The 27541-nt window shown below is 40.9% G+C and overlaps 1 protein-coding gene across 1 annotated transcript in view; it reads left to right on the plus strand.

The window, feature by feature from the left end:
* The window catches only part of PHEX (phosphate regulating endopeptidase X-linked), a 100487-nt gene extending 73167 nt beyond the window's left edge, over positions 1-27320 (plus strand). The window contains exons 16-22 of the mRNA XM_069784848.1: positions 9263-9317; positions 12521-12588; positions 14425-14555; positions 17564-17629; positions 17751-17855; positions 19646-19722; positions 23365-27320. Coding sequence (XP_069640949.1) covers positions 9263-9317; positions 12521-12588; positions 14425-14555; positions 17564-17629; positions 17751-17855; positions 19646-19722; positions 23365-23467 — 605 coding nt within the window. The 3' untranslated portion in view covers positions 23468-27320. The remainder of the gene's footprint in view (positions 1-9262; positions 9318-12520; positions 12589-14424; positions 14556-17563; positions 17630-17750; positions 17856-19645; positions 19723-23364) is intronic.
* Positions 27321-27541: the final 221 nt, after the last annotated feature.

A 27541-nucleotide genomic window follows, 5' to 3' on the forward strand; every position in this document is an offset into this window, starting at 1 on the left:
CATTTGTAAAGTCGTGTGTGATAATTAGGCAGTTCTTTTGTTTAAAATTAGTTCTAGGCCTAGACAGCTGTCCCTTAATTAGAGGGCTGCCATCATTAAGCATTTTCGACATTTCTGTTGACCATCTGAGGGAGCGGTGAAGACAGACTGCCCCGAGCCCGTCCCGGCGCTGAGGTACCTGTGGAGCCGCTCTGCTGCTGAACTCGGCACCGGCCACCGCTGCTGCTTAACGAAACAAGAACCATCGCAGTTATGTGTTCTTTAATATCGGGTCCTTTCAAGTTTCAGGGGCATCCAGCTCTCGGCCTCTCTGCCGTGGCACGTTAGAGAAAGCTCTACCGAGAGGCTGGAGTCACTGAAGCTAAATTTCACACTGGCTGTGTCTAACGGTGTCACGAAGCAGAGAGCTGTCAGACGTAAATAATCAGTCATGGGTGTAAAGGCAATTGTATTTTCTATCATAACGGCTGACCTTCTTGTGCTGCTGGCATCTGACCTTGAAGTTCGGGTAGTGCTGCTCACTGTCCTTTTAGGGCTGTTCCTAAGAGGAACAGGATTTAGGTGGCTCTTTCTGAACCTCTCCTACCTGAGAGAGAGGTAGAAACGTAATCATGCCCTAAAAACGATGCGCAATAGGAGGGAAGATTCAAAGAAAGGCACAGTGCAAACAGCCTTCCACTGCTGGCTGGCGTGATTTGCAGGGGAAGAGGCCCCACGAGGTGTGGGAGGAACACGTTCAGGTCCAAAGTTGCTAATAGAAATATTGGACACATCACTACTGAGTTCCCATTAATGCTGCAGGGAGATCTGCCCTGCGGGAGGCTGAAGCCTGCGAGCCTATGTGTACTCGTACTGTGTGATGTGTCTGCTGCGCAGATCTGTGCCCCACAGTTGTTACCTTACTGCTTTGCAGCCGTTTTCAGTAGTTATCCATACAAAGTTCTGTAGGGGCTGGTGATACACCACAAAAACTGTGGCCTTTTTAAAGGCCTAGTTAAACAACAGAAAAAAAGTTCTACAAACGAGAGTTATTTGAGAATAAGAAATAAGCATGAACTCCAGCAAGTTAAATGTAAAGTTGTGATATAGCAAGCCCACAAAGATTTTGAGGGCCAACTTTCTGAGAGCATAAGAACTAATAATAAAACCTTTTTTCGAATACACCGAAAGAGGAGAGTCTCTAAGGCATAAAAATAAGATGATTCTTTGCATTGGAAGAGTTTGGGAAGTTCTTATCCTGGAGCTTTTTCTTATGGGAGGTAAGCCCCAGGAAGTCTTTCAAATTTAGTGTCAACAGAAGGTACTTTAGAAGAAATTCATAAAATGAACTGTGACAAATATAAGGACCAGATAATATTCTCCCAGGTATTTCAAAGGAGCTTAGACAAGAAATTGCCAAACAACCAGCTTTGACATATAGCTTATCACTTATAGTGGCCTTAGCACAGGAAGAATAGGTGTGGCAAGTGTCAGATCCTTTTTTTTTTTTTTAAAAAGAGAATCCAGAGGGATCTGCATAAAAAGTCATTCTAGCCCCTGTGTGAAGGAAACTGTTCATGACCACAACATGAATGAATAAGAGATAAAGAATAAGCATATGATATAATGGGGAAGAGTCAACGTGACTTGGCTTTTGCTTTTTCTTTTAGAAGAAAATCATGCTTTCTTAGCCTGTTAGATGTTTTTTGAAATTCAGAAGCGAGTAAGTATGCTTGATATACTATATTCATTTCCGTAGAACACTTTTGATGAGTTTCTTTCCCAATGCTGTTAACTGGAAGTTGTCATGGGACAAGACAGAAGGTTCTTTCATAAATTAATGACTGATTAGAGATAAGAAAAGGAGGTAGGAACAAATGGCTTGTTTTCAAAATAGTGGGAGGAGTGTGTTATGAGGATCTGTGCTGGTCACTGTATTAGCAGATGATCTGGAAAAGAGGGTGTTCTGTTCTGAACAAAAGAACAGACAGATAGAAACTCAGTCCGGGAGGACAGGTCCCTCTGCTACTGATTGCTGGAAGGTAGAAAGATGTACTAATAGAAGAATTACCTCACAGATAGGTGCCCGATGCTCTTTCCCTACACATCTACTACTGATTACTGCTGGAAATCGGAGAATGAACCAGACAGGCTCTTCATCTGCTTGAGTGCCCCTGCTCTTCAGTGAGCAAACTGGGTTTTAGTGTGTTCAAGGCCCATCTATTTTTGCTTTTGCTAAATGAGTTTACTAAGAAGGAGAATTTAAGAAATGATAATTTTAAAATGCATAATAGAAATTGCTTCTGGAAAGCAGCCTCTACATTAACAGGAAAATACTTGGTTCCAAAGTTGATTCTAAAAATTAAGACCGCTCAGATTGGAAATGGAAATGTACTGTGTGATGTTATCAGCATAACCACAGCAACCCCAAACTTGATTAGTCACTGAAGGCTTCATGAAAGACTTTAGAGTAAAAGGAACATCAGTGCCTTGAACCATGGTTTCTGAAAAGCAGCCATGATCAGATACCTGCAGAAGTGGGGGAGAACTTGAAGGTCCTGATCACTTCTGAAATTTAGGAAGATGCTTTTGCTTTCTGTGCTCAGAGCACAGGGAGGTCTCTGGCACACTCCTGATGGAAGGATTACAAATTCTTCTGTCTCCGTAGCCTGTATCACTGACATAGGCATTAAACAAGAAATCACTGTGATCTCCATACAAGTCCATGCAATCTTCATACACGGGCAATCTGTTTGTGTTTCTAACTTGACTACTTGACTACTCAATTACTTGAAAGAAAAGGTCTTTCTTCACTAAAAATGAAAATTAATAGACAGTAGAAACTAGATGATTTAGAAAATTATTAGATTTGGGAGAATACAGCAAAACTTGCATATGCAGTAGATTGTAACAAATTTTGCTGCACTTCAGTACAAACATCCTTATGTTTGCTATTGCTTCATTTCATTTTCATTACTAAACTATTGATAACTTGAATGGCCAACAATTCTGCTAATATCTCCAAAGGAGAAATAAGTAGATATATCAAGGTAAGATGTGCTGCAAAGAGCAGACTTAAAAAATGTGGTACAAATAATTTATCTTATTATTATACAAGTTTACTCCTGATGTTCTCTGCATAAGTTCTATTTATTTATTTATTTCCTCTTTTTCTGTAACTCAAAGTGCCTTAGATTAGCAACCATGCATGTTTATAATGGTTGTTAATCATTCTTCCATCCTAGTGTGGATCATTTTTCAATTTTCTTTGCGTTTGCTCATCAATTTCCCCTCAATTATAGGTACTTAACGAGGACAACAGGTACATGTCATTGCCTTTAGATTCTGAAAAGGTGTCTAAGTACACTTCATATAATCTAAGCAGCATGAATACTATCTTTTTAATTATCATCATTGGAACACAAAAACACTTTCCGAAAGGCTCTGTTTATTTTAATGAGCCCTAGAGCAGTCAACAAATATGTGCTGAAAATAGATACAAGCGGTGATCAAAGTATGCTAGCATACTTCTATTGCAGAAAAGATTTTATGTCTTTAGAGCACTAAAATATCGGCCCTTGAATATGTTAAGGATAGAGGGGAACTGCTCATTAGACATTTGGTGTATTTAATTTTCTTTCCAAGTGTAAATATATATGCCTCTAGAATATATCAAAAAAAGTAATGTTTGTGGGTTGTGAACAGTAATGAAAGGGAGATTTACAGCGAACTGAGGCAAATATAAGCAACACACTCATGAGGCGTAAGCTTGAATAGCCGTATTGGATAATTAACTACTGTTGATATTATCTCTGTAAGTTTATACCCATGCTTCTTCCAAGTCATTCGTGCCTGTACTGCAGTTCTCTAGTGAAAGTCAAGAGGCCTCTTTAGAGAGCGGCTTCATTACATGTTACAGGAAGAAGATACAATCTACACCAGAATTTTAAAATTGCGTTCGAATTAGCATCCATAGAGGAAACCACAGATGAGAACTCCTATTACCCAACGAGTATCATCTTTATAGAAAGTGGCATGTGGGTATTGATTCTGGCGGCTCGCTGGTGCTGTGACTGCACAGGAGAATTCTTCCCTTGCCAGGAGCCGGGGAAGCGCCGGCAAACGGCACCCGGTGCTGCGGCCGGGGGAGGGCAAGCGGGCTGCGCGTAGGGGCGCTTTCTCTTCCCTTAAGAACTAGACTAATTAGAAGGTTATTGATGAAGTAGTTTCAAGTGCGCCATTAGTTTCCAGGAGGTTAACGATCATAACAGATTTGGACTGAACACTTTCCGAGCCCCGTTATTAAGTAAGCTTTAAGTGTTCTTAAGTGAGCCCTCATTTTCAGTTTTTCCTATTTACTAATGACTAGTATTCTCTTTTATTTAACTACGGTCACAGGTGAGATGATGCATGATCCTTACATCCATTCTTTATTTCTTCTTCCTAAAATTTTTATCTATAAATGTATAAAATACGATAACTTTTTCTTTGTTCTTTTTTTCTGGGGAATTTAGTGAGTTTTTTCCTTTAGACAATAAAGATTAAAGTTCCTTGTAAAAACAGGTGTTTTCACAGGTTTCCTAGTCCCTTAGGACACAGTATTCCTTGGCCCCTCGCAAACCATCTCACGGTTCTCCTCATGTTGCCCCACTGAGGTTGGGAAATTCTGGCTTCTCTCTTTTCATGAGCAGCGAAGAGCCTCTTGTCAGGTGAAGCAGAGACTGAGCCAAGAGTTGAACCAGAGGCTGCTGAGTCCTCTGCATTAAGACCATCGCTTCTCTTTATCTGTTAATGTATTTATTCACTACTCCTCGGAAAGTTAAGCTTTGTATACATGTATAGCAGGAAACAGCTACTGTGCCTTACACAGTTTATTTTTTCTATCCTTACACAATTTATGTTTTCTATCTTCTTTGTCTGGAACGCAGGGGCATTTCAAGCAGTGGAGTACGTCTGGTTTACTTCAAATATATCACTCTGAATTTATGCTGATCTTGAAGCTCTGACAGCAGTCTTTACCTCCACAGGACTGACCAGAGCAGTAAGGGGAGTAAGAGGAAAGTTCAGCAAAGAGTCACTGCCCAAGGATCCCGACACAGGGGCTAGGAAAGCCAAAGCCTACCTGGAGATGGATTTGGTGAGGGACGTGAAGGGCAACCAGAAACCTTTCCGCAAGTGTAGTGGCAGCAGCAGAAAGTCTAGGGAAAATGTGGTCCCGCTGCGGAATGGTGGCAGGGACCTGGTGACAAATGACATGGAAAAGGCCAAGGTACTCGGTGCCTTCATTGCCTCAGTCCTTACTGGTAAGACTGGCTTTCAGGAATCCCAGGCCTTTGAGACCAGAGGGGAAGTCTGGAGCAAGGCTTACCCTCAGTGGAGGAGGAGAAGGTTAGGGAATATTTAAACAGAGTGGGCAGACACAACGCGGGCTCTGACGGGGTGCACCTACGAGTGCTGAAGGAGCTGGCTGATGTCCTTGTGAGACCACTCTTGATTATCTTTTGAAAGGTTGTGGTGTCTGGGGGAGGTTCCTGAGAACTAGAAGAAAGCAAATGTCACTCCTATCTTCAAGAAGGAGGATCCAGGGAACTACAAGCTGGTCAGCCTCACCTCAGTCCCTGCGTACATGATGGAGTAAATCCTGGAAACAGTTTCCTTGACCAGCCTTCTATGATGAGATGACTAGCTCGGTGGATGAGGGGAGAGCCGTGAATATGATTCATCTTGACTTTAGCAAGATTTTCAGCACTGTCTCCCCTAACATTCACAACTACAAGCTGCTGAGAATGAGCTAGACAAATAGAAAGTCAGGTAGACTGAAAACTGGTTGAACTGCTGGGCTTAAAGGGCTCTGATTGGAACTGCTGGGCTCTAAAGTCTTGTGATCAGTGGCACAAAGTCCGTCTGGAGGACGATCTAGCCTGGCTGTCCCACCTTGCCATCTCTAAGATGCATGGGCACAGGGCATCAGTGCTGTCCTGGGACAGCTTGAACTCAGCTGTCCACAGACGTCCAGTGCTCTTACGGCATGTGAGCCATGAGTGTCTGTCTCAGAACGATGCTGCGGTCCTATGACGTTGCTCCAGAAGTCGGTAGGTTGTAGGAAGGTAGGCAAGGCAGATTCTGCAAGTCCAGGTCCTACATGTGGCAGATAGGTTTGTGTGGGGTCTGCGCTAAGGCAACACAGTTTTCTTTCTGTATGCTGTTGGTGAGTAATGGCCTTGAGCGTAGGCTCTGAGCCTGCACTAGCAATAAAGTGTACAGAGAGGCTTTCTGCCCGTATCCCTCTTCTGGGGCTGTGTGGAGGAAGGAAGCATGGAAAGCTGCACTACAGGCTAAATTTATGGGGAAGTGTTAGCTTAAAGTATCTTCCCAGTGCCTGTATCCATTCCTTAAGATGTGAAATTCTCTGAAGTCTGGCTGACTTACTCCTCCAGATCAGTCCTTTGCTTGCTTGAACTCCAGTGGCATATAAATAATCCCATTAACATTTATTGCTTCTGCAGCCTACTATGAGCTCTCTGAGTTTTGTCATTAATTCTTTTAGGTACAATATGCCAAGCAAGCAAGAAACAGTCTTCACAAGGGAATTGCCTAAACTGAGGCATTCTGAACAGCACAAAATAAGAAACTGTCAGGTGATCCATCTCCTGTTATAATTTAAAGGAGATTCGAGGTCTAGGACATTGTTACCCTTGTTCCCTCCAAGGATGATCTGGTTGATGCTTGCCTGAGGGACACATTGCATACAGAGGGATTCCCTGTGTTGCCAAGTCTGAATCTGTTCATTGTAGTGTTGCAATAGTAGACAAGCACTCTCCCTCATTTAGTGCTACTAATCTCTGGAGAACAGGACACCTTTGCTTTACTAGCTGCCCAAGAATCACTTTCAAAACTAGATAATTTTTTTTCTTAAAAAGGAAAAAAAAATCCTATTGTAGGTAATACATTCCAGTTCCCTGAGTTTTTCTTAAATGTGTGTTACATTCTAGTGGCCTTTGACTCTGCTTTGGCCTGAAAAATACTTCCTAAGCTTCCTTTAGTGCAATCAAACTACAAAGGTGTTTCACACAGCTGCCCAGAAGCAGAAATCACTCCTTCAACAAGCTCTATGCTCAGGCATGTCTTACCTAAAATGGATCCTGACTTGGAGTAAAATAATTATCGACCTGTTGTATGGATTCAGGATTGGAGCTTCTTCCTGTTCATTCACATGCCTTGTTCAGTGAAAACTTTATCTCATGGCTTAACTCACATCTGACTGTTTCAGCAACGTGCTGTGAAGACACCTTTAGATTATATTTCTTAGATGGATGAGCCTGAGTGAAGGTTTGCACCTAGTTTACTGTAAATAACTTACATTACCTCTACCTGGCACACAGACAAGTGCAAATTCGCTACACAAGTCTATACATGGACAAAATAGTTGCAGCTCCTTACGAGATCTTGATAGCGTCTTGGTGTGGTGACCGCGCACAGGACGGTGTGATCCCTAAACGTGATTTGTGGGGTGACTGTGCTACCTTCAGTATGGGCTCATTTGTTCTTTTTGGCCACAGTTCCTCTCATCTGCTGTTGTGGGGAGAGGATCATTCAGGGTGAGTGGACCTTAATGATTCCTTTATTAAATGGTCTCTTTGGCATGTCCAAAACCCTTTCCTGAGGTTCAGTATTTGGAAGGAACCAGGAAATGTAGTTCGGACTAGATTTCCAGCTCTTAACTTAGTGTACTAGCAAGCAATTTTCATCAGGTTGCGGGAGCGTACCATTGCTGTGAGATGTTTAAAAACATACCGGGTAAATACTCTTCCGTGTGTGCTGGGAGGCAAAGAGAGCTAGATCAGGGAAACTTTGTCCTTGACATTGGTACAATTGTGTTTTGTAGTACTGGAAAAGCAAATGATAACATGCTTGAAACAAGAAAACAGCATCTGGAGAAGTAAGAGAAAAAGCACTTAGAAAATAAGTTTGAAAAACACACTTTTTGTAAGCTGATTGCAAATAGGTAGTCAAGGCAGCCAAGGAGGACCAGGGGAAAAAAGCAGATGGGCAGGCCATGAGGACATGCCACTTAGCACATCATTTGACATGAATTACACTCAGCATATTATCTTTAAAGACTTTGTAAGGAAAGGACAAAAATTTTGCCTGACAATTTATCTCGGATATAAAGAAATCCATGTCCTATACGTTAACAAAAAACTGAATAAGGTTAGAACCAAGTGAATGTGGTTTTTGTTTTGATGTGAGTGGCCAGGTGATTTCTTGAAGAGAGACCCATAAGCTGAAGCAGACGTTCCTGGGAAAGCAAGAGAATCACCTGAGGAAACTGGTTCTTCCTTGACAAGGTGATGTCCGTGTGGGGTAATCTTCAAAGTAGGTGCAAGCCCCTGCTTCATAGATGGGAATTCCTGACATGAGACAGCAAATTCCACATTTGGGTCTGGAAGGATGACACTTCACCAGCATAGAAAAACTTTGACCATAGGCATCTGCTTTATTTAGTAGTTCTTTGGGTTGTTAAACTGTTACCATGTTCAGCCCCACTGTCTTCAGAATTGTGGCACTGAAAGGTCATCCAGGAACTAGAAATAGACCTGTGACAAAATTGAGGAACAATTTTGGTTCCTGTGTGCAACATCAGTAGATCATCACTCACTAGAGCGTCTCCATTGACAGGGTTTTGGTGACTAGTTAGTCTACCAGAAGGAGCCAGGTAATTCCTGTAGCTAGACTGACTCTACAGCCTTAATAGTCTACAGCTCTCCGTTACCAAAGTGCCTAAGAATGTTCGTTTACCTTTGATTTTCAGACACTATATAGAATTAGGCTTACATTTTAGCACTTTCATATGCCTCTTGCTGCACTGAAGCCTCACTAAGCTAACACCTTCTGAGTCCTTGTTGCATCTTACCTATATATTGTCCGTTGATCTGTCAACACATCTGAGGGCAATCCAGTAGTTTTCTTCACAGGAAACGCTAGGCATTTTTTCACAGGAACACATGCACTTACACACACAGACGTGTGTAGCCATGGAATGAAATGAAGTTCTTGCAGTGGAGCATCTTGTTGCGATTGTGGTCCTGAAGGAGGGAGGATCTCTGCTTCTCCAAAGATCCTCTACTGCATTCTGAAACTACCACCTGAGGGAAAGCTCCTTTAGCAAAAATCTTCTGAAACTAAACAAAAAAGGTCATAAAATCCAAACCCTTGGGCCTTGTGATTGTTATTCAGCTGCATTGAGCTAGGGACCTCACTACTACTGTTTCTGCTTTTGCAGGATTCCCAGCAGGAGAACTGCAAAAGCCTTTCTTTTGGGGAGCAGAGTATCCTAGGTAAGTACTGCACCAGGGAACCCCGTACACCTGGAAATGAGGAATAACAGGGAAAGGTATTGGAAAGACATATAGACAAAGACGAGGGCATGGAGAAGAAGTCTACGCTGCTGAAGATGACCAACAGGTAGTGCAGAGGAATACTGTGTTATCCTTCTGTAGGGAAACCTTGGCCCTTGGGTTGTGTGTTCTTCTCTGCTGCGTCCTGCTTTTACTATTGGAAAAACAGACTTTGAAAAGTGCTGCTTTGTGCAATAACTTTTCTTACCCTTGGGAGCTGTATGTGTTGCTCTCGTCTTAAACTGATGACTGATTTCTCACAGGAATTGCTAATTAAGTGCACCTGAGTGGAAGAGTTTCAATGCTGTAGCATGCAGATGCAGCAGTGTGCACATGGCAGGTATTAAAAGGAATTGTAAATCAGGTAGCTAACACTTCCTGAACAGAAGTGAATACCCTGAGAAGCCATTTATTATCAGTTTATTGTTCACTTTCTGCTAATATCTAAGATTAACAGTGGGCCTTTGCCTGTGCCTGTTGAGGTGCTTGAGAGTATCTCCATATGCATAAATGATTGCCTGAGCAGGCCCATGTGCTGCTGTAGCTGAGGAAGAGTAATTATAGGTCACATATATTTAATTTTGAAAAATCACTGCTTTTGTGCAATTCAATATCTTTCTATTTTAGGGCAGGGTAAGACCGTGAAAAGTTTCTGACAGCAGTTTCTGAAAGTTATTTTGCAGTTATATAAAGCCAGTTACAGATGAAAGATATCCTTAATAAATCTTTGTTAAAAAAAAAAAATCAAACTTTTTGAATATTTTGGGTTTGCCATCTTCCAATCTGGATGTGTCCTCGTAACAGGAAATTTGGCAATACATGTAGAGAGACACATTCAATTTAGGAACAAATAAATTTGCATTCAAAGAGAATTCTTATGAGCCAAGTGACTTTCTAAGTGGTAATTCGGGATAGAAGAAAGTCCTTTCTTGTTAAGGTGAACTTATTTTCTGCTGTGGTTATTGCAGACCTGTTTCCAGCTTTGCTTTCTGAAGAGATTTCTCTGTACCCTGACCTTCTGCCATAGCGATAAAATTGTGGCTCTTTCAAAGAATTATACTTTGCTCATTTCTCTTCTTTAAAGGTTACCTTAGCTTAAATTGGTTTTGCTTGAGTACGTATCAAAATGAAATTTAGTAAACAAATGTAGCTGGTTTATATCAGACAACAGATTGCTTTTGTCCTTGAAATATTCTGGATCTGTCTTCCGTCTGCTTAAAAGAAACAGTACATGGCACTGAAACAGAAAAATCATCAAAAAGTCATCAGCACTTGCTGGAAAACTGATTTAGCAAATATTTAACATTTAGTGGCGTTTTAGTGTCCAGTTCCAGCATAACCACTACAGAACAGTTGCATCTATTTGCATGAAGGGAAGCTAAATTATCACTTCACATCTCAGTACGAGAAATAAAATACCATTCAAATAGCACCATTCATTGTTACGAGTCTTCAGTGCCAGATATATTGAAATAGAGACTTCAGACTACCTGAGTTGGTGGCTTCCTTACAGTCCTCTGAGCCTCCCCAGTCCCAGAATGTTCCCCTTTAATCTGGTACCCTTTGGGCTGCACCTAATGCCCTCCATCTCCATCCAGCTGTGCCCCAGAAATGAAGAGCTGGGAGCATTTCTGGCAAAATTATTGTTGAGCTGGACAAAATGCTGAAGGGGGTTTACAGAAGCAAAGGCCAAAATTCACCCCAAACTTCATCTCCTCTTTTGGAGCTGGGGAAGGCCCTAGGAGTGCCCAGGCACCAGCCTGTTCTTTGTCCCTGCCACTCATGGTGATCAAGAACCTTAGAGGAAAAATAAGATGTATTTAGTAATAGGGCTTATTGGTTCCTCTTGATCTCTTTACATGTTTTGTGCCATTCTTTTTATACTTCTCCAGCCGCAAAAAAATCCTGTATAACCCCTTTACTTCAGATGTGGAAAACAAGTCTAATATAGTACATTTAGTATGGGTAATTATCACTGTGTGCTACACAAGATTACAAATTTGTCACACCAAAGGATGATATTTCCATTGCAGAAATGTATAATTTTAACCAGTGTTTTTTAGTGAAGGTTTGCAATAGTACTTGGGGGGGAAAAACAGTAGGGAAGATTTTATCATATGCAAATTACCTTTCAGGAAAGAAAAAAACAAAGTGAAGAATTGTCATGGGAGCAGGGGGAATTAAATGATATAATACTTTTTGGGCATAACTGAGATGAGCAATTAGTGTGCTATGGATCATTAGGTCCAGTAATAACATGTTACTTCAAACCTCTGCCTTTCTCCTATTTCAATACAATGTGTTAGAAATACTATAAGCTACTTTGAAGTATGGCATCTCAATAACTGAAATAATTAAAATCACAAAGAACAACTTAATGAATGAAAGATGCATTTAGTAGATCACTTCCCCCTCCCCCCCCCCGATATCCACTGCATTTGATATAAAAAGCCCTGAACCTTTTCCTCTTTCATCCCTATTTCTCCCAGATGCATTTTGTTTATTTGGATATAATGAGGAAAATACAATTAGTAGTCAATCAGGAATATGAAATATTTCTTTCTAATCTGTTTCTCCAGTGCATTAGATCTGACTGTAGATCATGTCCTATGCCTGGGCAAGTGCAAGGCAATTGTATGACCTCTTTTTTAAAACAGAAGGGAGATCTGTTTAATGCTTTTCAAATGAGAGTCAGTCATTCGCAAGTCTGTTTGTTGCATGCCAGTGAAGAATGATTGAAGCTGGCATTACGGAAGCCCATTGCAACCTTTCATCTATCCTTTTTTCATGATGACTCTAAGAGAATAATTTCACCTATAACTTTGTCCCGTTTGCGGTTAGAATATACACAACGCAGTCAGCTGAAGGAGACATTCTGGAGCTCCTATGCTAATAAGGGATTTGGTTAGAAGAGTGAACCATCACAATGCTTTCTAAAGTTTTATATGAAAGGTTGCTTTTAAACAAATAGGAGTTTAACATTCAGACTTCCAACAACTTTAAGTCAAAATTGTGCAGGTATGATTTTTAGAGCCATTCCCCCCCCCCAGTTTAAATAAATAATGATCTTTCTTGAGGTCTTCAGTCCTTTAATGTTCATGAGTGTGGAGACTTTCTAAGGAAACTGCTTCTTTGTGTTGCAGGTCATTAAGCTACGGTGCCATAGGAGTAATTGTTGGGCATGAGTTTACTCATGGATTTGATAGCAATGGTGAGTATTCTTCTATAGGTTGATAACTTTTCTTTTTTTAACAGAGTTGACAGATTAGAAAGCTGACTTGTATGCGCTTTAGCTTTTCTATTGGTTTGGGTTTTAACAATGCTGAATTGCATGAAAAAAATTATAAAGTTCCATTTTTTAATTTATTTACATGCAATCTTGCTTGTCTGAACCAGAATTTTTTTGGTAAGGAATGCCACAAGTTTGACGCTTTCTGGTTTTTGAATGGAAACTAAATCAGCAACAGATTCAGAAAGTCCTGGCTGGGAGGGAGTGGGAAGGGCAAAGGGATAACTTCTGATTGATAAAAATGACTTCCAAGAAAACTTTTCATTTCAGTTTTGACTTTTTTCAAAAGACAATTACTTACAAATACTAAAATACAACACTGGAACAGAAAACTTATTGCAAAATATTAAAAAAAAAAAAGAAGAAAGAAATGGTCTGAGAATGTCAAACCAACTGTCCTGAAAAACTGGGTGGAGATGGGCATTACCACCATCTCACTTGGCCATCTCAGTAAAGTGCTTTTTAAAATCAGGCTCCTGAGAGAGAAAAGCAGTGAGGGGGAAGACAGTGAGAAACATGAAACTCTTCCTCCAGGGAGCAATTCTGAGCATCTGACTGACCTCCCGCTCTGACTCACTGTCTAGAGAAACCTTTTTCCACTGAAAATACAGAATGTTGAAGGAAAAGCAAGCTTCTGGCTCACTGCCTAACTGAAGTTAGGTTGCTTATGTTGCGTTACTTTGAATACCTTTTAAAAAATAAAAGGAAAACCTTGTATTCTGTTGGCACTGCTCTGCAACATTTTGTGTCAGCAAACACTCCGGAATGGAGAAGCTTTTCTTCACAAACTCCCATCTCATTTTTCGGAGAGTATCTAATCTCCATCATGTCTGCAGGCAGTCAGAGAGGAACCTAAGATTTCATTCCCGAAGCAGACCACTACCTCTTGCCCAGGCTCTTACCTTCCAAATATAGAAATCAGTACCTCTCTAGGGAATTTGTCATCTTGAACAAGACAACACACAGGGAAAATATAAAGAAATAAAAAGATGAAAGAAAACATCTGCAGTACTTGGTATTGTGTCTCCTGGTTGCTCCCTACCTCTTTCCTGCAGGCGTAATGAAGAATCAAATCACAGAGCAAGGCTGCATCCCCATGGGCAGCTAAACCTGCTCTCAAAAAAAGCCCTAACACGTCTTGTGTCTGACTGGCTGGAGACGTGATGGAGATTAGACGCTCTCCTACAGATGAGGTGGAGCAGGGACCTGAGGCTGAATCTTCCACCAGCCGTTGCTGCAACCGTCAGCCTGGGGAATGGGATGAATGTATTCTCCTTGCTTCCATGAATAGGGTTCAAATGTTCTGGTTGTGCTCCAAGGCGAAAAATGGAAACTTCAGAAGTTTCCATGAAATGGATTTTTTTCTTTCTGGTCAAGCATATAATTAATTAATAATAAATTAGTTACCATCATGTCTGCAGAATCAAAGACATATAGGCTGAGGATGAAAAATACTCATAATTATTCTTACAAGAAATCTCATATGCCTCTTGCACTACGTAATTATAAAATGTACTATAGAACTCATTAGTCGTTACTATTTTTTTCTGAAAATGGAAATTATGACAATAAATAGAATGCCAGCTTTTCACCACTGACTTGAGCGGGGTCAAGATTTCGCTCACTGATCTTATCCATTTTATACACACGCTTGTATGAGTACATTCACCTCTCATTTCTGTGCAGGTGATAGATTCCAAAACTGAAAAAGTGTGGGGTTTTCTCCTACATAAACATTTGTTTTCTTTCTTTTTTAAGGTCGGAAATATGACAAAAATGGAAATTTAGACCCTTGGTGGACAACTGACTCTGAAGAAAAATTTAAAGAGAAAACAAAATGCATGATTAATCAATACAGCAATTACTACTGGAAGAGAGCTGGCTTACATGTATGTAAATCACCAGTGATTGAAAGCAGTGGTGCATTAGGAGTTTTGGGGGGTTTTTTTTAGAGTTGTCTTTTTATAAATCCCAACATATTGGGATATTAGGCTACCAACTTCATTTCTCACAACAAATCATTTTTTGAAGTGAATAATTGTGATAAAAATTGTCTGTCAGATTTGATTAGTCCAGTCAAATACCAGTACCCACACCTTGGTGATGGGGTTAAACTACTTCTCCTCATCACATCATTTTGGAATCAGGGGAAGAGGATGAAGCCACACAGCAGGGCTGGTCTAATTACTGTGAGCATGTTAAATGTCTTCTGAAGATGAGCTCCCTAATGGAAACTGAGCAGTCACTCTTTTTAAAAAGAAGAATATAATAGCATGTTTTATAGATTCCTTTAGCAATTCCACCTGTTATTTATTACAGCTATAAAATGGATGCATAAACCCTACTTTATTTCAGATTCAACTCTTGCTATTTCTTCCATGTGTGCACACAGACCCAATTTGTATCTCAAATGAAGGGAGTATGATAGCAGTAGCTCATGGAAAAGGATTGAGAAAGAAAGTGCAAGGGAATGGTTTCTGTTTCATCATTTATCAGAGCTATGAGCTTCCCTGAAAACGTGCACATTATGTAAGTGTCCAAAATGAAGGATAAATAGGATAAATCCCAGACCTTCAGAAATCAATAGCTAAAATTCCAGTAACGTTGGCTGGGACATGATTTTAATCTTAATTTTCGGGATAAAATACATAACCCAGCCCCTACTCAATTCTAGCACCTCTACTTATATTTTAGAATCAGAAATGCAATTATGTCTTTGTCTTTTAAGAACAGAGACATCACATTGAATGCTTAGAAATAACTTTAACACTTTCCCCAGGCTGTTTGTATTCATCTTAGAGATAAAAAAGCCATATTGTAGTCCAGTCTGAAGTCCAACAACTCAGACTTGAAGTCCTTCATCTAAGCTATTTTACAAATAAAAATTCTCAGGCTCATTCCTGAATATCTGTAGGACAAAAACTGTCAATACAAAAATAACACTTAAAGAAGGTCATTAAAACCTTCCCCAAGGATGTGGCTGTGCCCTTCCCATGCTCCTGCCATTGTCTCGGCCATCCCTTTTATCTTCTGTGGTGTCTCTTGACATGGGGTAGAGCTGAAATTTTCCCTCCGGTGTAACTACTGCCTTTGAAGTCTGTGGATGGGCTTACTGGAGAGATCCTGGTACTCACAGCCTTGTCATCCACAAGGCTTTTTCCTCCTATTTCCGTGGGATGACTTAAAGCACTTTTTAGATGATAGAAGAAGAATCTTCATATTTTCTGCCATATTTTATAGCCTATGTATGAAGAGCTATGCATGCAAAAAGAGCTTTATTTTGCCTGTCATTTACATCAATATTCTGCAGGTTTTTTACCCTGTATGAATATTTTTCGTGGATCGAGAAGCCTATTTACTCTTCTTCTTTCTCGTCTGGTTTACAATAAAAATGTCTCCAGAAAAGAAGTGTAATGAAAGAAAAAGTGGATAGAGAAGTAGCTTCAAAGTGTGGTAATCACATAAAGTCATCTGATCAAATAAAGGGCTTATCGTGGTCCCTGAGCCCCGTCACGAACTGTCTGCACAGACTAGTCTCAGATCCCTGACCGGAGCTGCCTGTGATCAGTGGAAAGACTTCTTCCACTTATTAAAATGACCTATGGCCCAAGTGCCCTGCTAGGTTACTCTCATCTTATGCTCTAAATCAGTCTACTTCGCCAGCCCACTGCAATAAAAATGTATGAGTAGGTAGACCAGAAAAACCAGGCAGCCGGTGTGTGTGCATGTTCCCTGGCGTCCCAGCACCTTTTCTCCTAAAAGCCTCTCCCCCACCTCCGTCTCCAGCCTCCAGAGGGGAGGGAGGGCTGGAAGGAAAGGGCTGCGCCTTCCTCTGCTGCTCCCGTTTCTCCTTTTTTACACCCTCGGGTGTAACTTTGGACCCAAGGCATCAAGCAAGATGCCCCGAGTCCAGTTGGGGTGCTCGTCTGCACTGAGTGGTGGGGCTGTCTGCAGGTACCTGGGTATCCCTGAGGTCCTTTTACCTCTTCTCCCCCATTTCCCCCTCTTTTACTGTCCTGAAAAGAAGGTGAGATGACGCACTCATCCCTGTGGCACGGAAGAGCCCGTCGCTGGAGGATCCGCAGGTCAGCATTGACCTTCAGGGCCCTGCTCAAAACTGTCCTCGATTACCTTGCTTATTCGAAGCGTAGGGAGCAAAACCGCTTAATTACAAATACAGTTTGGGAACACTAAGACCTTAGCAGGCTGGGCGATCAGCGATAATGCTGCACTTGCAGAAATGAGGATTTCTTCACAATGATATTGCACTTGGTAATACCAGGAGACTGGCTTTTTCACAAAGTTTAGATAGCGCTGCTTCTCGCAATATGTTCTTGTTGCTCTTGCTCTTGGAATCGATACTGGGGAAAAGCAACGTGAATCTCCTTTGCAGGTATTTTTAGAGCACTGAATATGCTATCAATTTCAATTCTGTCTCTGACAGTTGTTTTTAATTACGCTGGTTTATGTTATCACTTAAAAGTTATTTTTGCATCCCAGGAGTATATTAAGAGTTATGTACAGAAACAAATGTAACCTTTTAGATAAAAGTTTAAGAAAGGGGCTACTGGATCTCACATGTAACCAGATAAAAACAGTCTTCAGGGGAAAATTATTGAGGCTTAGATCAAAGATCAGGGACTGGATTCTTGAGTGCATTTTATCTACTATATTTTGTGCTACAGAGATCTAGGACAAGAGCCAGGATAACTTATCACGGAGAATTGTTTACTGAAAGTTTTCACATTGAAAAACAGTTTTCTTAACCAGAGATATGATGCTTGAAATTGGCTGAGGTCATTGTCACCTTGTTTTATTTTTCCCCCTGTTTCTTGAAGTTGATCAAGAAGGAAGTTCAGAAATGGATCAAATGACTGATGTTCTTTCATTCTGCCAGGTGAAAGGCAAGAGGACTTTGGCAGAAAACATTGCAGATAATGGAGGTTTGCGAGAGGCTTTCAGGGTAAGTAGATGAAAAATATCTGAAATGTAGTATTATTAAAAAAAAAAAAAAGAAAAGACAAGAAATAGCTGTGATCAGGCTCTGTGTTGCTGAAAGGCACTTAGTATCTCTTTCTTATCAGGCATACAGGAGATGGATTACAGAAAAGAGGGGAGGAGAAGAAGAGCCTTTACTGCCAGGCCTTGAGTTCACACACAACCAGCTTTTCTTTCTGAGTTATGCCCACGTGAGTAGTACAAATGTGTTTCAAGCCCACATCTGTTAACCTGCACAACGTGCGGTGCAGAGATGAGACTGCTTTGTTTCAACAATCTACACCAGCCAAACCCAGACTTTTCAGGGTATAAGCAGAAACTTCTTCTCCCAGGACTATTAATTTTTTTTCTGTTTTCCTCTTTGTCCTCATCTGTCCATGGTGCCAGAACTGCTGAAATTATTCTTGGTTCTGCAGTGTTGTCACAGTAGCTTACTTTCCTCTTGCTGCTTCCCTCCACTACGAGGGTCTTCTTGCATGTATTGATTCCTTAGCTTCTTTCCATTTTAGCTTCCTAGATTTCTGGTCCTTGCAATACGCAGCAGTTTCTGACTGCTTCCACCACAGACTCCTGTTGCAAAGGTACCACCACAATTTGTTACCAAGCGTGTTCAAGGAAACCAGGCAGCAGTGAAGAAAATCTTTGTTTATTTTTTCCTATCTTTCTTTGCTGTACACTAAATAAGCTGTAGCAAAACTTTGTTAGGGGATGTGAGTTTTTTAGAAAAACATGTAGAACAAGGGAGAGAATCAGAAATTATTTATTTGGTTAAAAGAGTTGGGACAAACTCCCCATATGAGAAGTAAAAGTTGGGCTATAAAACTTTGCCCACCAGCTGAAGGAATGAATCATCTAAAACTGAAGAAACAGGATCCAACGCAACCAACCCTGGCTGAAAATCATTTCTCTACTGAGAATCGGTGTAGCAGCATATGGGTCAATGGCCATTTCAGTTTGACAGTATTGACTAAGGAAAAGACTCCACTTTGGTCATTTATGCTGAGTTGAGTTTCACGCTGTGATGGTTTTTGTCCAAGAAAGCTTTGAAGCCGTAGGGAAGATCTGGGGGTCTTACAGGACCGCTGCAGGAATCGTGTGTCCAGTGGACCCTCTGAGGGGAGGCACAGGCACAGTGAGAGCAGTGTATGCCAGGTACCCGTGAGTTCAGCCTATTTCCACAGAGCTCAAGACACTCAACAGACTCATTCAAACTGCCAGGGCTGTCTTCAGCTGGACAAACTTGCACTACAGTCCACATATCCTATGGGCAGTCTGGCTTAAAGGATTTTGTCAATAGGAAACATTCAACACAGGAGTTAGGCAAGGTAGAGGCTGCTTAAATGAGATTTTTCATGCAATGGATGCAGCATAAGAGGGATTATTCAGCTGTGCAAATATTTTTCTCTACCCTGTTTTGTGGTCAGTTACAACTGGGTTGAGTATCATATTAGGAATAGTGAATTGGGGACCACTGATGGAAACTTGATAGCTGTGTCATTTCAAAAGAAATAATCATTCCAACATGGAAAAAATATGTCAGGTAATATAGCTGCAATTCTACAGATGATAAGCATCATTACATGTACCTTTTATACACATTACTTAGCTTTGAAACCAAGAAGTATGCTTGGTAAGTATTAAGGCGTGAGATGCTGCAGCACAAGCTGAAAAGCAAGCTACCATCATAGAGAACTTCAAAAAAAGAACTAGTAAAGTGGTTATGATTAGATGATGGGAATGAGTGGGTGGAGAGTAACAGTGGGTGGAGACTGGATCCATTAAAGCATTTGAAAAACAAGAGAATATACCAACAAAAACCTGCAAGTTAGCAAAGGTGAAACAAAAGAGGAGTTTGCTGCATCTTTCCATTTTGTGAATTCTGTAAGTAATAGGCATCCTAAGAACAGTGACATTACATGCTGCTTTACTTATGAAGTCATCCCAGATAACGTGCCTATTTCTGCTTTTTATCTTTTATTAGGTAAGATGCAACTCCTTTAGACCAGAATCTGCGAGAGAGCAAATATATATTGGAGCTCACAGCCCTCCTCAGTTCAGGTAGTGCAAATAATGTATTTACTCAGTATACATCAATCACTGCAGCACACAAGTGCAGAAATTTAGCATGTTAAGAGGGGTTTCAGAGCAAACAGAAAATTGGACTGTGCTCTTGGCTTGGATTGAAATTGAACTGTTTTTATTAGCTTACCTTTCGCTCTTACAAATGCTCTTCTGTAAAAACAAGGGGTTTGCCTCTACCTTCAAAGCGGTTGAACCAGAACACACTCTGATCCCTGTGATGTCCTGTAATCATGGCCTGAGTATCTAAAATGCCTCATCTACCACTTTTTTTTTTCCCCTATGCAATTCTAGTTTAGAAAACAGTGACTATTAGGAGGCTCCTTGATTTAATCTTCCTGAGGTCATTAAAAGCTTTAAAGTGAGTACCTTGAATTATATTGATAACACAAAGCAAAACATGCCCTGTAGGTTCAGTTTGAGATTAAACTCTACAGTTGGCCTTCAAGAAACACTTTGCTCGAAGGAGCTGTGGTAGTCCCGCCGTAACAGAGTGTTTGTGTCTGTGCCCAAAAGGTGTCCCCCAGGCTCCCCTAACCACAGACACCCATGAACCCCAAGAAGGAGAAGCTGGAGAAGGGGGAAAATTTAAAGACTACCTAAGAATTAGGAAGCCAGAGTTTATTTCTCTGCTTCTCCACAGAGTTTGTGTGACCAAGAGCAAGTTGTTTCTGTTGGGATTCACGTCGGTTGCATTTACTTCGCTAAGAATTGTGTGTTTGTCCTCAGTCAAGTGCTACATTACCTCTATACTTGGGGGAAGGATGTTAACTCCACAAGCTGATTCATAGTGGAGGTGTCTCCGATACACTGGATTAGTTGCCTTCTGGAGATTCCTACCGCTTTCTTTTGACTAAAGAGGAAGCTGGGATCTCACCTTCTCCATGGCCAAATTGAGGTGATATGAGCCCCCTTTGCCTCAGTTCTCTCTGGGTAAAGTGAAAAATAGCAACGCTGGCTTCCCAGGGGAGCTGTGGTGTTCCTTCACAGACACTCGGACATGTTCCCTGGACGCAGCCACGCCAAAGCTGAAGATACAAACACGGCATGCATTAACACACCTTGGGCTACTTATAACCAGAATGGGTTAAGAAATAATGGAGCTGGAAACAGGATGACACAAACTGAATATAAGCTAGCGTTGCAGATGTGTCTGCTTGGTCTTGGTAGGCTTCTATACTCTGGATTGAAATCTGCGCTACTCGACCTTTGCAATACCTGTTACACCAGCTAGCGAGGGTAAAACTAGTGCAGCATGCAAATCTGCATGCCTTTTAACAATTGAAAATACATCATGGCGATGAGGACAGGACTGTCAGGCTGATCTTCAGCCTATAGAGTGATTTTTTTTATAATTCCTACCCTTGTTAAGATTTTGGTAAAATAACCATCTCTTGACTTCTAAAGTCCTCAGATTTATATACCTATATGTATATTTATATATTCTGAATCATTACATAGCTACATTCCCATGAGATGGTGCAAATCCCAAAATGTACAGGGAAGCCTGGGGATAGTGTATTCATGAGGAAAACTCATGAAGGAATCAGGCTAAGAAAGAAAATTCCAGAGAAGATTAGAGGAATTTGGGGTCTAGAAAATACAGACAAAACTTTTTCTTAGCTTTTATCTGAGATATTCAGAACAGGCTTCTGTTTCAGACCTAAAGAGAAACTGTGGTGGTTATCTCTTCTTGCAAATCATATCAACTGGGCTAACAAATTATATTATCTATTTCTCCCAACTTTGCTTCCTTTATGTCCCAAGACCATTATGAGTATAACAGCAGTACACCTAGTTTCAACATTGACAGCTCTTGCTATCCAAAAAGCCCAAACAGCCTTTTTAAAAGTAATTATAAAAAGTAACTATAAAAGAAGATAGAAATGAGCAACACACATCCTGAGCATAGGTACTGCATAACAGCAGTACACCTAGTTTCAACATTGACAGCTCTTGCTATCCAAAAAGCCCAAACAGCCTTTTTAAAAGTAATTATAAAAAGTAACTATAAAAGAAGATAGAAATGAGCAACACACATCCTGAGCATAGGTGTGTGTATCTGAGTTAGTCACCTCGGGTTCTCTTCACAAAGAAAAATAGGCATTTTGAAAGTGTGTGTGTGTGTGTATGTATAAAATATCCTTCTGTAAATAATAAATTTAGATGACTTAGATTCTGCAAATACATCTTTCTATTGACTGCCAAGGGAGCCCAGGGTGACCTGTTCAGATGAAGGTGTCTCTCCTGTAGTTCAATGGGATGAAATCCAGACAGCCCACTCTGATTCCACAGTTAATGTGTGGCAATATCAAACCATGGGTAGAAAGTCACGTGCATGGACACATAAAGATCTTTCACTGGCTAGGTTCTGGTTTTATTTATTTTTAATTGGCAGATTTTCAGTATTAGCATGTGTCTTTGCTATTTCTGAATGCTGGTTTCAGAGTGAAATCCCTGGCATGGCAGGCAGAACTCCCACCAACTTCAGCAGCAGTTCTGCATGACCAGCTCTTGCTGTTCAGTCCCTGAATGTATATTTGCAATGTTTTTAAGGTAAAGCTGTATATCTTACTTGAAGCCTAACCTCATTTTGTATTTCTCCCTACAAAACTGACCTTTAGACATTTTTGCGCCAGCTGAGTGCAAATTTTCTTACCCACAGAAAGTCTAATCAATGTAATAAGAATGTTTTCTACCACGCTGAGCTATGCTGAGAAGCTGATTGTCTGTAATGGAGAAAAATGCCTTCCCACTGCATAACAAAGAGGGAGGAAAGGCATACAGTTAATATCTCAGTAGATACTTTTCTGCTTTTAACTCAGGATGCTGTTTACTTCAATACCATTGCAAATTTCAGGTTAGTAAATTCCAAGATGCTTAAAAGCATAGGAAAAATCAGCAGACAACACAGTCCCAGTCTAGCAATGGTAAAATAATAATTTCTGACAGCATGAAATAATACAGACATGGAAGCAGGAGTCAAGGATGACTGCATACAAAGAGCGAGCTATTTCCAACAGATCAGAGGAGATGAGATGCTCGCAGGTGTAAGGCAGAGGTGGCAGGTGAGAGAAGCTCTGCCTGGGGTCCTCCCCCCCGCTTCAGGCTGCGAAGCCCCCAGGAGCCCACTTGCACACGTGTGTGTGTACGTGGGTGGGCAGAGGGGGGTGTTCGAAGAATCTGGCTGGAATGAGCCAAAACAACCCACTTCCAGCACAGCCGGGATGGGTTCCTCCATCCTCCCAACCGCTGGATGGGCTGCAGCGGGTTGGCAGGGGCTGGAAGAAGGATTCCACCACGCCAGGCTACCGCTGATCTCCCCCCTTGGCTGCCAAGGGTCGGTTTAGAAAGGTGTTCTAAATGACATAGGAGCCACAAAATGCGGTGGTTTTTCGCTGAGTTTCTAGCAAAGATGCTTCTCAAAGCACTGAATGAAACAAGATTGTCTTCACGTTAACTTTAAATGGGAGTGGTTCTCCTGAACTTTTTGGTTTTATTTGTGGAAAAATGACAGGGAGAGCCTGAAAACTCAACCTGAAGTGAACACACCGAAACGCTTACAGGTCTGTAGTGTTTAACAGAAGACAAGCTGCATGTTGATCGTTTTTCTCTTTGCAGAGTTATCGGTGCCATGAGCAACTTTGAAGAGTTCCGTAAAGCGTTCAATTGCCCAACGAACACGACGATGAACCGAGGGGCAGAATCCTGCCGGCTGTGGTAGACGTCCCTTCCAGGTCTTCCGTCCAGAGGGGTCTGCAATACGGACTGCTGCGCCCGAGCTCACGCCCACCGCTAGAGTTTGGAGCAACGTTCTGCAACCTGGAGGGGTGTCACTTCAAATGCATCTTCCTCACCCATGCTGATGACCCGCATGGATCTAATCACTCTCTACTCAGAGCCTAGAAACATTCGAAATAGAAGAGAATAGGTTTTCTTTAACAATAGTAACAGAAAAGGAACTCCTTTTATCCATAGAACTGCTCCTGCTCATCTGCAGTTGTACTGCTGTTGATGGATACGTGCCATTATCAATTCTAATTCCTGATTTATAGTTGAGCAAGAGGTAAATGCTAAAATCCAGTTTTAATCTATTGCTCTGCAGGGGTGCTATGCAGAATGCTCCCCCACAAAATTTATTCTTTCTGGATGAAGAAATTCATGACACCTGCTATAAAGCCAGCTCTGATCTGCTGTGTGATACAGCTTTTTCATAGCTTAAACTGTCACTGCCCAGCATGCCATAAATGATGTTGCATGATGTAAAGACACAAGACTTTATATAAATTCGGTTTAATATGTCAGATTAGTGCCTCAGGTTTTGGAACAGTTTCAAGCTGAGAAAGCACCTCATGGTTTCCATCTGCTAGGACTAAACAGAAAGGATACTTGTCAGATCATGGCCTCTTCTAATTTTAGAACAGCTTATGATAAAAATCTATGTATGGTGAAAATCAGAGGCTTGCAGAGGGAATTCCCAGCAGCCACAGTATTACGACACTTATTCCTGTTTACAGTGTGGGCAGTTTTTTTCCCAAGGGGGGTGATTTTTACCTTGTGCTGAAGGTAGCTTCACCTACCTTTATTTTTAAGCCTGAAATACTATACCAATTTTAATTTAGGGATTTCTTAGTGCCTGGGTCTTACAGGAGAATGTAAGTAGTGTGCATGTTTGTCCTCACGTTCTGGACAGGGCAGGGTGACTTGTGATTTTAAGGAAAGAAAAATATGTGACTGAAAAACAGAGTACCAGCAGCATTTGACTTGTCTGGATAAAAAGAGCGATTCAAGAGTAGAGGACTTTTAAATACAGTATGCATGCAGGCCAGGTGAGTTTTTCATTTGGTTTCTAACAATATTAATAAAAAACATATTTTATTGCAGCAGAAAAACTTTAACACATAACTATTACTGGGGGGGCGGGGGGGCAGAACAGACCAGCCCGTTCTTCCCCAACAGAAAGATAGATATTTAACTGGTATTTATTTATACCTGGTGCATTAATTCATTCTTACATGGTGGAATTGTTTCAAATGGAGAGAGAGTTTCTTTAGACTGATTTAATTAGTGCAAATCTATATATGTCTCTGTGTGTATATACTTTTTAATATATATATATATACAAAAAATATATAAATTCTTCTATTTGCTTAAATTTTATTTTATCAGTATAGAAATGTTAGTAAGATAAACTTTTGTTACAAGGATTGGTCAAATATTGTCCAATAGTCAAGGTGGAGGAAGGCTCAACTGCAGCTAAGTTTTTGCAAATGAGGGTAGTTTCCTATGCTGCTTTATAAAGAAGGGGGACATCATGGAAACATAATTTATGGAAGGAAACAGGCCCTGAAGCTGCCTTCCAGAGAGAAGGAAGCAGACACTCCTGAACTCAAGGCACTCTTGCCACTTCTTAGAAACAAAATATATGTTGTGGGACCAGGACTTTCTTTTTTCAATTTTTCCCTGAAAAAGTCAAAGTTTTCTTAAGAGGAAAAGCACTTTTGCTTCCTTCAAGCCAGCTCTATTCCTGAGTTCCATGGATTACAGTTTGTCATTTGAATTGCCACTACTAAATTTTTTTCCTGGAGATACTTTTCACATAAACTGTGATGGCAGTATTTTCACAGAGACTTTCCTCAAACAAGCAGGTATGGGTCTTGAGCAAAGCGATACCGTTTGCCTGCTAATGGGAAAGTTCCTTAGCAAACGGGATACTGTACTGAATTCATTCCTGTGCTCATATGAGCACTGACACGACTTGACGTTGGCTGCTTTGGATCAACAGCACGAAGTTCAGGGGTGACATCCTGGCCCCATTAAAGGTAGTACCAATAGGGTCGTCGTCCTCAGAAAAGTCAGGACATCAACTCAAACACTTACCTAAGCTTTCTAAATTACTGGACTATGCAAAGCCAGTTTCACAACAGTCATCTTTAAGTTTTCTGATTTTATCTCTCAGATCAGAGATGCATTTGCAAGAGCTCCTCTCTCATGGCTATTTTCCAGTGGGACAGATTCTGTCATTTTTTGGTTTATGGGGTTGTTTCTCTGTACTGGATAGCAATTTCTTCTAAAATGCCTGATGTCTGCTGCCTTAAATGTCACTCTTGTTGCTCCCTTCGTGTTTAATACCAAGGATTTTTGAACTGTGGTATGCATATTCCCAACAGCACAGGAACCACTGCAAAACTGTTTCATCCTTGCTAGGGCATCTCCTGCAGCAGGGATGGGGGCACTGGGAGGGAGGAAGAGAGAGCATCACCAGGTTTTGTACCCTGATTTTACCAGTTGGGATGGGACCTACATGCTGCCAGAAAAGCCAGAAGTCCTTGCTGCTGACTGGCACGTTCATTGGTAGCATCCCCGTTCGGCGAAGCTTTGCTGCCGATTCGGGTTTTCAGTGCCTTGGTCTCGTACATGCCCGCGGGAGGTTCCTGGCCTGCCTCACCCGCCTGCTTTTCACCTCAAACTGAACAGCTGATGACGCAATTTACAGTTCACTTTGGAGCCAGGTATTTAGGTACCAGTTGGAAAGCAAAGCAGAAGGTAATCAAACGCGTTCTTGACTCTCGGTCACCAAAGATAGCCAAAACATGGTGATGGTTTCTGAGGGCTCTTCCCGTTGCCTCTTTTATCAGACTCCCCGACCCTGCTTTGTTTTCACGTGGTGCCTCCTGGGTCTATGCTGGCAATGCCTGGCTCTGCTGCTATCAGGCTCACTTATTACATCTATGCAAACAGATCCTTCATTATATATATTCTTCTCCCAGAGCTTTTAAATTGTTGGGTTTTTTAACTGCCAGTAATATTGTGAGATGTTTCTTCCTGTTGGCTTGGTAATCTTCTCTTCTAGTGATCAGGAGGAGAAGGATCACCTATGAATGAAACATTTTTACCTGTCTACATTTGAAGAGATATTTTTCTACTGTGTAGACATAAAGAAACAACCTCTATTCCTGTCCCATGTCCCCTTCTTTGGGTCCTGAAAACATGTAAACATTCTATTCTATTCTATTCTATTCTATTCTATTCTATTCTATTCTATTCTATCCTATTCTATTCTATCCTATTGTATCCTATTCTATTCTATCCTATTGTATCCTATTGTATCCTATTCTATTGTATCCTATTGTATCCTATTCTGTCCTATTCTATTCTATTCTTCTTTTTCTGTCCCAACCCTGAAAACCCTAAAACACCACCTTATACACTGTGAGTAGTAGTTCTGCTGATCACATTGTGAAAGAGTTAGCTTTACACACGAGTAGCTCTCTGAAAAGGCGGCTGTGCTATTTACCTCTGTAAACTGCTTAGGTACGTAAATGATGTCCAAGCTGGGTCTGGATGCCAAAGGACCAAAAAACCCAGTGCCATTATAAAGCTCTGCCTCATGCCCTGTGCAGGGGGACTTCAGCATTCTTTAGGTAGGAACGCTATTATGACGCTAAATGTTTGAATTATTTATAAAATAATTAGGTGGGTTTATGTATAGCTTTTCATTGAGTATTATTCGACAAATTACAGGCTTAGAAGTATATCTCACAGCAATGTTATATATATATATATACATATATATCTGTCTCCAAAGAAATATTAAAATCCTGACAACTCAAGAGGCCATACTATAGTGAGTTAAAAGGGTTTTTGTGTCTATGTCTTTTTAATCCAGATTTTTATTACGCTAGTCAGTCTATTGTACTTTTTAATTTTTCTTCTTGCATAATAGGTTGATTCGCGGTTTTAAAGACAATTGTGTTAGCCAATAAAAGCCAAAGTGATGAAGAATTTTCCTATGCTT

This window comes from Haliaeetus albicilla, chromosome 6 (genome assembly GCF_947461875.1).
Source record: "Haliaeetus albicilla chromosome 6, bHalAlb1.1, whole genome shotgun sequence".
NCBI lineage: Eukaryota > Metazoa > Chordata > Aves > Accipitriformes > Accipitridae > Haliaeetus > Haliaeetus albicilla.